The sequence below is a fragment of the Hippocampus guttulatus genome, chromosome 14 (assembly GCF_054856545.1).
Source record: "Hippocampus guttulatus isolate MCC_2025c chromosome 14, RoL_Hgut_1.0, whole genome shotgun sequence".
Classification (NCBI taxonomy): Eukaryota; Metazoa; Chordata; class Actinopteri; order Syngnathiformes; family Syngnathidae; genus Hippocampus; species Hippocampus guttulatus.
The window spans coordinates 10871986-10883469 of NC_141274.1; the positions used below are offsets into that span (position 1 = coordinate 10871986).

General features: G+C 43.1%; 2 protein-coding genes across 2 annotated transcripts; one reads left to right on the forward strand and one right to left on the reverse strand.

Moving 5' to 3' along the window:
- Window positions 1-16: 16 nt before the first annotated feature.
- Window positions 17-3074, forward strand: LOC147195012 (complement factor H-related protein 1-like). Its single transcript, XM_086130206.1, has 9 exons — window positions 17-553; window positions 1081-1260; window positions 1335-1526; window positions 1633-1701; window positions 2056-2100; window positions 2185-2346; window positions 2441-2611; window positions 2748-2773; window positions 2862-3074. The coding sequence occupies exons 1-9, from the start codon at window positions 292-294 to the stop codon at window positions 2871-2873; spliced, it is 1119 nt and encodes a 372-aa protein (XP_085986332.1). The 5' UTR covers window positions 17-291; the 3' UTR covers window positions 2874-3074.
- Window positions 3075-3812: 738 nt separating this feature from the next.
- On the reverse strand, window positions 3813-10593 carry zbtb41 (zinc finger and BTB domain containing 41). Its single transcript, XM_086130096.1, has 10 exons — window positions 10321-10593; window positions 8465-9522; window positions 7496-7703; window positions 7258-7327; window positions 6963-7110; window positions 5856-5985; window positions 5673-5768; window positions 5482-5588; window positions 4704-4898; window positions 3813-4526 (listed from the first exon to the last, which is right to left on the reverse strand). The coding sequence occupies exons 2-10, from the start codon at window positions 9480-9482 to the stop codon at window positions 3961-3963; spliced, it is 2538 nt and encodes an 845-aa protein (XP_085986222.1). The 5' UTR covers window positions 9483-9522; window positions 10321-10593; the 3' UTR covers window positions 3813-3960.
- Window positions 10594-11484: the final 891 nt, after the last annotated feature.

Consider the following 11484-nt stretch of genomic DNA (forward strand, 5'->3'; position numbering starts at 1 on the left):
GCATTTTGCAGACACCATGGGTCTCTTTCAAAGGAGCTTGTACATGCGTCACCGGTTGTTGGAAATTTCACATTTACGGTTGCCGTGACTCAAGTACCGAGTCCGTTTGTACATTTATGTTTTGACTTGTGAGTAATGCTTTTTTGATGACGCTTTAACTCAGTAATGTTTGCTATTTCCTCATCTCCAAACTGATATGGGGAAGGTCACAGTTGCAATTATCTATTGACTGCTGACCACAACCAGACTCACAGCATTAGATTTACCTACTCCAAAGATATTTAAATCAGAATGCTGCTGGGAATGTTCAAGAAGTATATTGGATGGATTTTCATGATTTGGCTTTCTGGAGCCCATCGATGTAATTCAGAGAGTCCTTTTTGTCGTGCGCCCATCGTAAATGGAGGTTATGTTGTTCCTCAGCAAGATACATATTCACATGGAACTGTGTTGCCCTACGCGTGTGAAAATGGATTCAAGCCAGCAGTGGAGGGCTGGTGGGCAACGACGACATGCCAGAATGGCAAATGGTCCACTCAACCGCAATGTATCGGTAAGTGTTGGACTCACAGTATGTCAGAGGTGAGAAAAAGAATGCGGTGATGTTTTTTAATGGGGCAGATGGGCCACGTTCTAACTTTAAAACAAAACGTGGAAGTAAAATGTGTCAAATATTCTATTTAAAATGCGAAAATTAATTCTAATCATATGCATTTCGTGCCTCTATTATTGTTGTTGTTGTTGGGCAACTTTTTTTTTCTTGGAAAAATGACTTTCTTGTAATATTACAACCTTATTTTTTCCTCTCTAAAAATGTGAATTTGTTGCACACACTACACACGTGAGCTTCGTTTACAGATGCATATGAGCAGCATATTTTGCGACTTATTCTTAACCAGACATTTTGGACAATTGAATAAGTCCTAAAGGTTTTGTTGCAACTTGAGTGTCTAAGTAGGTGTCACAAGTACAGGTAATTAAAGCTAAACAAAACATGTTATACAGGAGGCATTAAAAACTGCTTAAAATGTTTTATTTAAGATCTAAATGTGCCCCCCCCCCCCCATTTTTGTTCCCCAGATGTCAACAATTGCATTCCGCCAACTATTCCCCATGCAAAATACACGTCAAGCCAGACGGGTTGGTATGAGGACGGCTACGTCATAAGGATAACATGTGACCCCGGGTATTCATCCAAAGACTGGGACGCTACAACTCAGTGCGTCAATGGGAAATGGCTCTCTGTACCGATCTGCCAGCGTAAGTCGGTGCGATTTTTTTCTTAATATGTTTTCATATTCTGTACAGCACCTTTATTGGGCTCGTTTTCACAGGAAGCCCCCAGGCATGTGATGACCCCCCTAAAATTACCCACGCCGTAATCATCAATCAGGGCCCTCGCCAGGACGTGTATGCTTCCGATACTGAAATACCGTACGAATGCGAAGATGGCTATGATGTCGAAGGAAAACATAAAAAGTCCATTTATTGCATCGGTGGAGCGTGGTCGGCCGCCCCGCCCTGCGGTGAGTAAAAATGAAGGAGATTCGTCATGTGGGTTTTAGGGCAGTAATTGTGCGCATCTTTGCTGAAATTGAGAGATTTCTATTGATTGATTGACATTTTCCACAGTCAAACAAACAAAGCCAACTCCTGGTAGTTCGACGTCTACTGGCAGTGAGACGGGGCCTGCAGGTGGAGGTATGGACATGGACAAACAACATTTGTGGTGCCATTCGATTTAAGAAAAGCACACACAGATATACAGTACACTCACAATTTAGTCACTGAAATGATTTGAAACAGAGGGAAGTTAATACTGCTTTTTCGGGTCCAAAAGCACAATGAAACTCACCTGGACAAAACTGATGGTGCTCCGATGTATTTTGCGATGCTAAGCCAATTGGCGCAATCGATGTCCTTTCAAGCGAACGGGTTTCATGAGCTATCTTGTGCTGACTGGTAGCAAGCGTGCCCAGAATCTAATCGAGACAAAGATGACAAAAAGAATTCAAATAAAATGCATTACTCACGATGTGTTATTATATTTCGCAGGATCATCAACCAACACCGGCTCTACGGATCCACAAGTGACCACAAGTAGCTATTCGTTCGTTTTCCCCAATGGTTTCATCATCTCAGATGCTCAACGTTGGATATCTTGAGTGCATTTTATTATTTCAGTTGACCAGTGTGGAACGATTCCCATTGTCGCCGATGGTGAGGTTGTGGAACGGGATCCGTTGTTTTTGAAATATCAGTGCGGCAGTTTCTACAAACAAGTGGGTCCGGAGAAAGTGTTCTGCTACACTAACGGCCAGTGGTCCACGCCGCCCACCTGCAAAGGTTCAAATAAATGAATCGATAAAAGCCCAAGGAAACAACTGACTGTTACGCAGGGCATTTGGGTGAACTTATTTGTTGCTTCTCGTGCGCACAGCTTCCTACTGTTCCGTGGACACCGATCAATACCCCCAGTTAAAATACGACGGAGTGAAGTACATCAATGATGGGGAGAGGGTGAGACTGGAATGCGTCAAACTGGACCACTGGCTGACGAGTCATTATTCGGTGGGGCGGTGCAACAATGGAAGAATACAGTTGGGCAAATGTGAGTATGATTTGGAAGTCAATTGCTGTAAATTCACAAACATGCCCAAAGATTATGGTAACCAACTGCTTCGCGAGAAGAATGCGTGACCCTGACCAAAACTTGAAGTACTCACGATCTTTTATGATTGTTTCAGGTTGTAATTGGTGGGAACTGAAGTTTGTAAGTCACACTTAATTCATTTTATGAATACAATGTTGGTTTTTGATCTAATATTCCGACTGATTAAATCCTATGTCTTTGCCATCAGAATTCATGCTAAGAGGTCAAGATCGAAGACGTATCTCGTCACAGCTCTGATGATGGTTGGCTTGTGGTCCCAAATCTACTTTTGGAGCTTCACTGAGAGCTTTATGAATTACTTTGTCAATTTGCTTGCCACTCACATTAAAAACAAACAAACCAAAACACACAATGTAATGTTTGATGGACCGTGGTCAATAAAATCTTGAACCGAAAACAATGATCGTTTTGAGGTGTTTCTGTGATTTGAGCAATCATCCATTACCCATAAAGCCCAAAGCCCGAGTACGAGGCAAGTCGCACTTTCAGGAGAAAGTCCACGTTGATGCCGACGAACCGACACTGAGCCGAAACGCCATGGAAGGAAATGCAATCTAGCAAATCTAGTATGTGAGACTCGAAGCTGCAATGGTTTGAATCGCTTCAAAAATGCGGAAGGAGCAGAAGGGGGTGGGGGGGAAATCATATTTTTGTGACTGAGAATGCTCAACATACAGTACATCAGAGGATTCACAACTCATTTCATTCAACACAATGTATTCGAGAGTGTCACCACTGTTGCAGATTTTGAAGAGGAACGCCAGAGTTTTTAAAATAAAATATTTAGATTTGACGAAACTAGTTCAAAAGCAGCTTGAAAATGTTTTCGAGATGAACACATCCTGTAAAGTTAGTTACTTGGTTCAATTCTGCTACGTTGGCGCTTAAAGGGTTACATTATACAATACAAGACATCGTTGTTTACACGTTAAGAAAAGGAACACTATACTGCGGAATATAACACAAAATCATCAAAGTCACAGGTCAAGGTACCACCGTACTAGCAATGGGACTGTTTCGTGAACCAATCAGATTTCAAATGTGTCCTCACAGGGCCAGTGAGCTGGCCCTCGATGACCTCAGCATTTTTAGTACATTGGCAACTGTTGCGCTCCCCCCCCCCCTCCACCCCGCCCCCTCACTTCACTCAAGCGTGTCTGCAGGTCACTCATAGTTGAAATAAGTAGAAGAAACGCTCTTAGGCCAAGGTACCACTGTCATTCGTAGTTGCTGTACATCGAGTGACTCTGTTTCGCTTCACTTTAGCAACACTGTCCCTGAATGTCTCACCGGTGACTTTGGTTCGCGTTTGAGATATTTTCCACAGAAGAAGTGGAATCCAAACCAAGAAGTGTTCCCAGGTAAGCCTGCTCTCGGGTGTCAAGCATGTGATCGGACCTCACGGGGGCAACGATGTCGGCCGACTGAGGCGCCAGGGTGTATTTCTCTAAAAAGGCCAGCTCGGAGTTCTGGTAGCCTGAATTCGGCTGCGGTTCTTCAGCTCGCATGCCCGCATGAGCGTCCAATTGGCCCTGCCCGGGTCTCGCCGCCATCTGGACAGGGTCTAAAGTACCGGGCGCACAGACGTCCGTAGGTGTCGACTTGGGTTGGGTACTAAAAGGATCGGGGTCCATCTTGTCCTGGGACAGGGTTCCCCCGAGCGGCTGCTCGAGGAAGCGGCTGCTGTGGACGTGGTCCACGTGATACTTGAGCTTGTCTTTTCTCTTGAAGGCGGCGTTGCACTGTTGGCAGTTGAAAGGACGGACGTCCGAGTGGATCACCATGTGCTTCGTCAAGGTCTTCTTGATCCGAAACGTCTGGTGGCACTCTGGACAAGTGAAGGGTTTCTCACCTTTTGCAGGAAAATCAAATAACAAAATCAAAACACTGCAGCGCGTCGTGTTGAGTATCATTTCAGTATCGCGAGGCCAGGGCGAGCGTCCTCCTTTTTTGGGGGGTGGGAACCAAAATATGGTGAGCCTAATTTACACACAATGATAATTGTTAGGTAATACAATTAAGCAATGACCTGAGTGGGTCCTGAAGTGCATTTCCAGACTGGACTTTCCTTTGAATTCTTTCTTGCAAACGTCACATTGATGCGTGGCCGGTTTATACTTCTGCCACACTTTCTCTCCCAAATGAACACTTCGGTAGTGGACTGACAGGTGATCCTGGCGCCGGAAACACTTGCCGCATTCTTCACACTGATGTGCTTTTTCCTCTGAAATAAAAGCAGGTGTGTGAGAAATAGTGACATGCCATGGTGCCTCGAGACACGAGCGATCCGAGCTATCGCTCGGCCGATCCATTTCTCTCGCTCGCAAGCAACCATTTGCAAGAAAAGCAAACTGAGCTCAAAATTAAGTGAATTTTACGTTATGCATTTCAAACAACCCCGTCACTTTGCTTTCAAGTCCGCTAGCTCAATGCTAACACACAATGTAAAATGCCAAAGATGAGCCAATAAAGCTCGCATGAATACAACGGTGTTATAACCTTATGAGCAGCGGTGTAGCAACACATGTAGACAGACAATATCACAATACTCATATTCGCTGCTCACTAGTGGCCCATGTTAAACTACATGACTTTTTTGTCATTTGCGACGGACAGCTCTATCTCCAATTTTTGCTCCGAAGTCAAAACAATTAATTGTCTAACAGCTCATCTCTGAAAAAACTCATAAATCGAGTCACTGATATGTCAACTCATCTGATTATTTTCCCAAAATGAGCTTGCAAGCTCATTTTGCAATGTTTTGAGAATCACGATGAAATATATTTGGCGTTTGAAGGGGATCGTACCAGAGTGCGTTTTCTGATGTTTGGTTAGGTGATCGTGGCGTATAAAGGTCTTCCCACATTCGTCACACTCGTAGCGCTTGTCATTGCGGTGCATTCGCAAGTGGAGCCTGTTATTAAAAATAAAAACGACACGGTTGCAAGAAAATCCATCTTCAACGCCAGAAATGGAACTCGAATCTCCTCTGACCAACCTGTATGAACTCTTGTGGCGGAAACCTTGGCCACAGAGAGCACAGATGTGAGGCTTCTCGCCACTGTGGATCCGCATGTGCTCCCGCAGCGTTGTTCTGCCAATAGAGAAAAAAAAAATGTCGTGACGGGCAGCATTCCAAAGAACGGTCAGACAAGTCTGTGTGAAGAAGATCCTTTCCCACCTTTCCCTGACCGATTTCCCACACACAAAGCACATCCACTTTCTTTTCCCTCCATGGGTGCATTCAATGTGGCGCCTCCGGTTGCCGGTGTCGTTAAAATTTCGGCCACAGATGTCACAAGGAAAAGGTCCTGAAAATGCAAAATGTGTTTGTTCGTTTGTTTGTTTTTGAAGGAAGACAGGCCACGGAGGTGATTAGGAGCGGGGAGCCGTGTCATAGCATTACATTTAATAATCAGAAAAGTCATGCTAATTTAAAATTGTATTGAGAATTGAGAATTATATAAAAATCATAATAAATGTGTTTATTGTAAAAATAAAGAGAGGTTCATTCGCGACTGTACTATCGATAACTAATTAATTTTCAATCAATAGACCAAATTATTTAATAGAATATGTATATACTGTAAGTGCTTATTTTAAAATAGATTTTGAAAACAAAAAGATGGGCCACGTCTTACATAGATTTAAAAAAAAGTAAATTTTATTTTTTTTCAAAAATCATGATCATTTTTAACAAACTATTTCATAAAGTATTTTGAAATATATACTCGAATAATTTTTTTTAACTTGTACTTATTTAAAATAGTCCCCTTCAACAAATGCATGCGTTTTAAAAATTTTTGTTCATGTACAAATTATTTCAGAAAGCATGTTTGTGCAAGCGTCGTAAGTAAAAGTAAAATGGTTGATTTTAATATTTTAAAAGTAAAGTCACGCTCATTTGTTACTGCATTATTTATTATTCATTCAGTTTGATGAATTAAACTTTTTTTTTTAAATATGTAACTGTAAAGTTGTTACATTGAGAAAATGGACGTCCCTTTTTTTTTTTTTTTTAACGTCTAACGGGGGTTTATTACGATGCTTCCGGTTAATGTGTATGACAAGTGAGAATGTTAAAATGATACTTAAAATTGCCTGTGTGGTTACATGTGGATTTAGGATCGAGAAAGTGGATTATTTCCGTCTCCAACAACTGAACTGATCTGACGTTAGAGGTTCCACGTTATTTAAAATCCGTCACACAGAGGTCAAAACTCTCATTTCTCAGTTCGTCAGGTTGAACAAGCAATTTCTCAGAATAAAGGGAATCACAATTGCTCACCCAGGTGGTACTTTTCCTGGTGCTTGAGCCTGGCAAACCTGGACCTGAAGTATTCGTCGCAAAAAGCGCATTTGAATGGCCGCTCTTGGGTGTGCAGGATCATATGCTCCTGCAAGTGAGTCCTGCGGGTAAAAGACTTCAGACAAATCTGGATGGGCAAGAGAAGAGAAACGGATTCAAGTCATTTGCTTTCATGAAATGCACGAGCTTCTTTCCCGATAGCGGTGCGTGATCAAGTTAGGGTCATTAAAAAAAGTAATAATAATAATAATAAACCAAGTAGAGAAGCTCTCACGGGACATTTCCAGCCTTCACTCTTCTTCTTCCTCTTACTGAGAAACTCTTGGAGGTGTTCTGGGTGGAACCTGGTGGGACAGAGGAGACCAACACCTTTCTTGCGGTTGAACAAATGAACGGCTGGCCATGATTGTGCAATAGCGAAGGGTTACTGTAAACAGTTTTGAAATCCAGATCAAAAGTTTTGAAAATTGCTCTTGAAAATGTCAAGAAACTTGGAGGCAACCTCGTCTCACCTCCGGACGTGCTTGGCCAGGGTTTTTGTGCTAGCGTGGAGTTTGTTACAGAAGGGACACTTGTGCTCTTTCATCTGGAAGGGCGCGTCGCTGGCGTGCTTCTTCTTGTGAACTGTCAAATTGGACTTGGTGGAGTAGCGCTGCAGGCAGACGTCACACTGGAAGGGTTTCTCTTTGGTGTGCACTCTGGTGTGACTCTCGTACTTCCCTGGTCGACACGGGAATCACCAGTTCGGGGAGTTGGAAAATACAGTCGTTAAAATCAATCATTTGGAGAAATGATTGCGATACAGCAGTGCCCACTGGCCTAAAACTATCAGAAGCTGTGATCTCCATTGACAACCCAGTCTCGTATTTCTTCTATTAGATTGTATCAACTTATTTCCAACAGTCTATTCTCCCAATTTGGTAGCATTTCTCTTGGTTGGACTGCTTCCAGTACGTGCATATTAATTTTTTTTTTTTTTTGTCCAACTAGATTTCTGGCTCTTTGTGTTGCCACAGGAATGTAATCCGCCCAGTGGCTACCAAATTGCTAGCCTATGTAACTTCAACTGGAAACCCCGACAAAAACAATGAAATCACCAGTCTCTGCGGGTGTTCATTCAGGTGTTGAAATTTGTCGGGAAAAAAACTAAATGGATTTCAATTTTAGTTTGCTGGCCAACAACACATTTTTCTGTTCTCTCGTTGGTTGGTCCGAGCTCAGTTGTTCAACCTGCAAAACTAAACCATAGCAGCGCGCGGGTGCGCACCAGCACCTGAAATTGAACTCCAACTCAAGTCGGCCATCGGGATTTTGCACACTACGAGTAGGTCGGGCCAGCCTCAATTTGAAGTCAAGTGAGTCGCGATAAAGATTGCTTCCGAAGGGCACCTTCAAAATAAAAGCTTGGCGAGGCATTGCTGTCCATGCAGCATTGTCTAGCTTTTATTTTGAAGTTGAAAGTTGAACGTCACCATTCCCACCTGCTCGATCAAAGGTCTTGTCACATTTGGGGCACTTGAGAATCTTCTTGCTGGCGATGCGGATGATGACAGGAGCCAGACCTTTGGGATATACTGGACCTGGGGCCGGTGCCTTGCCGCCCTCCTCAATCTTGCCTTCTTCCTCCTCCTCATCCAAAAAATCTTCCACGTGTGATGATCTTGTTTCATCCACCACCAGTTTGGATTCTGCGGCTTCTTCTTCGTTCCATATTTCTTCGACCTGCTCCTTCGGTGACGGAGCCACTCGTGTTTCTTCGGTGTTGTTCAAGCACTCCATATCGTCTTTCTGAAACTTGGCCGGAGGTTTCCTCCTTCGAGCAGATCTCCGCATGGTGGCCGCCGTATCGCCACACCTCTGGCTTTTACTTGGAGTTTGTGCCTGACCGTCATTCAGACTCTGGTCCTGTGGTGAGTTTTCATTGCATAACTGTTGATCAAACGATGCTTGGGTGGCTATTAGTGATTTCGTCTCATCCCCACTGACGGTGTTGTTGTTAGGCCCTTCCTCACACACCAGCTTTAACACATCCATCATGTCCAGGAAGCGGGCCGCTTCAGTGACAGCCTGGAGCTCTGTCTCGGCAATCACGCACTCCGACGTGTACAGCAAGGCAAGCAGGTGCTGGAAAACGGAGTCCTCCACGTGATCCAGAGTCACGTGGCTCATGGCGGGGTTCTTGGACAGCTCGGCGTGGAAGTAACTGCTCCCGTGGGCCAATACCACTTTATGGGCGCCGTACAGCTTCCCACCCACGGACACGGACACGTCGCAGAATCTCTGCCGAGTCCGATCCTCGTTCAAGAAGTTCAGTAGGTTACGACTGTGATGCGCCATGGTCAAGTGCCGGATGTGTGGGTCTGCTTGTTGGGCAAATGCAGAGCCGGTTGAGGTGCCAGGTGCTGTTTTGCATGGTTTCGTAGCCCGGCTTTGCCTGCCGTATTTGGCAGGCGAAGCATTGGTTGTTCTTTTCTTCATTGGAGTGCTTGAGGATACCATGAATTAGTCCTGGGGGGCAACAACCTAAGTGCTTGAACACCTGAAACAAACAGAGGAGGACATTGAAGAATGAAAAACACCGTGCAATATGATGCAGCGCAGTTGGACATCACCGTAAACTAAAACCACAATAGGAAGCATCTTGTGACATAAATCCTTATTTAATTATTTTAATACAAACCAAATCTCTACTGTATACATAAAGGCTAGCCTTCACTGTTATAGTGTCATTTGAACAGTAGTGGGTAGACACAGTCTACCCACTACTGTTCAAATGACAGGTTTTGGTGAGATCAATACAAATGATTTTTTCCACCATTAATGAGGGGTCACATTAATGGTGGAAAAAATTATACAAACATGTACAAAAATGGAAAATACATTTTGAAGAGGGGAAGTTACAATTAACAATTTCGATGATGTGACTGCACATGTGTGAGCACCCCTTTGTAACTTTACACTCAAACTCATGTAAAATGGAAATCAACACACACCTGACACCATTCAAAGTGGCCCAAATAAAGTTCAGATGATAAAGCCGGCTTTTCCTGACTTTTTCTTTTCCACATTTACACAAGGTTATATGCTAACGCTGACTGACTGTATTTTTTTTTTTAATATGAGAGTAGTTACAAGGCATTTTTAACAGCCATTCTTGGTTAAATGAAAGAGCTGTGGTTGGTTGTACATTCACTCTCCACCTCAAGGACCCCTAACATGCCACCAGTCAGAGGACACACAGGGCCCCCCTCCAAGGAGATGTTGACAAACGACCTCAACGCTCTTACATGAATTAGCGATAGAAACGGGATTTTTTTTCCCTCGACAAAAAGCATACCTCAAGTATGTGAGCCGTGTTCACCAACTCGTGCAGATTCCAGCCAAATGATCCTGTTGTGGGGCAAATGAGTGGAGCAATAATGGTTTTGTGTATATCTGAAACGTTCCTCCTTTCCTTCCTTACGGACTTCGCAACAAACAGGTCGCCCATTGGTGGTTCAAAACTATTATTGTTTTTAAAACTTTCTTAAGTTTTGATATGTAATAAACAATCGGACATCTTAAATTAATACTTATATTTATAATACCCAAAATATACGTGAAAAGACACATAAACACAAAAAGGCGGATGTGTCGCTAAAGAATGTTAACGTTTCCGGTACTGTAGAATCTTGGGTAACGTAGTCAAAATTCAAATTTTGAAACGTACGAGATCTCTTACTTTATTTAACAATACGCATACCTTTCAACTCATACGGTTTAGCCATAGTTCATACGGATTTTGTGGTGAATCTTACTATATGGCTGTATCGCACAAATCATACGGATTCTGACCATTTCCGTCCCCCCCTCCCAACAGGTCGTTCCGTTTGCTTTTGCCCAGAATAGTGCTAGGCTACTCGAATGCTTTCATTTCCAAAGTAAATATGAATGGATGCTGTAACTTCGAGCCGATGGGTCAGCATTTGGAGTTGGTGAAAAAAGTAACGCAGGAATACAACTCTGAACACAGTAATGCCACTAAGTAGAATGATGATTAGACATTAACCAGACATTGTATTATGGAGATCTACAATAAATATCATTGAAAATTTCGTGTGTGTGTGTGGGGGGGGGGGGGGGGGGCCGTTATTTTGACATTTAAATTCTTTGGTATGTTATAAGGATTTTTTGCTCTTTATAAGGATTTCTTTGGTAGTTTATACAGGTTGGCGCTCCGAAAAGTTGACAGGTATGAATACGTTATAAATATATTGTGATATTACATAAAACACATTGTGGTATTTAAAAGTATAAAATGCTCAGTTTTCTCAGAAGAGATAGTTCTGCATCTTATGTTTATCAGGGTGACGTTTTCCTGTTCAGAGAATGGATGGATGGATGGATGTCCACATCCGCGTTCGGTAATTCACTTTACGACTACTACTCTGAAGGCCGAATTCACTAAAATAGTGCGTGGCTTTCGCATGGCGCTCAGCAGTAAAAATGGAGCAAGTCCACA

What these genes read in the sequence shown, in the direction of transcription:
- zbtb41 (XM_086130096.1), bottom strand. Translation starts at nt 9,482, where the DNA reads ATGGTATCCTCAAGCACTCCAATGAAGAAAAGAACAACCAATGCTTCG. An exon ending in CCAGGAAAAGTACCACCTGG is followed by an intron (nt 5,986 to 6,962) that starts GTGAGCAATTGT and finishes TTGCATTTTCAG; the next exon opens with GACCTTTTCCTTGTGACATC. An exon ending in CGCCACAAGAGTTCATACAG is followed by an intron (nt 5,589 to 5,672) that starts GTTGGTCAGAGG and finishes TTTTAATAACAG; the next exon opens with GCTCCACTTGCGAATGCACC.
- LOC147195012 (XM_086130206.1), top strand. Translation starts at nt 292, where the DNA reads ATGCTGCTGGGAATGTTCAAGAAGTATATTGGATGGATTTTCATGATT. An exon ending in CACTCAACCGCAATGTATCG is followed by an intron (nt 554 to 1,080) that starts GTAAGTGTTGGA and finishes TTTGTTCCCCAG; the next exon opens with ATGTCAACAATTGCATTCCG. An exon ending in AAGAATACAGTTGGGCAAAT is followed by an intron (nt 2,612 to 2,747) that starts GTGAGTATGATT and finishes TGATTGTTTCAG; the next exon opens with GTTGTAATTGGTGGGAACTG.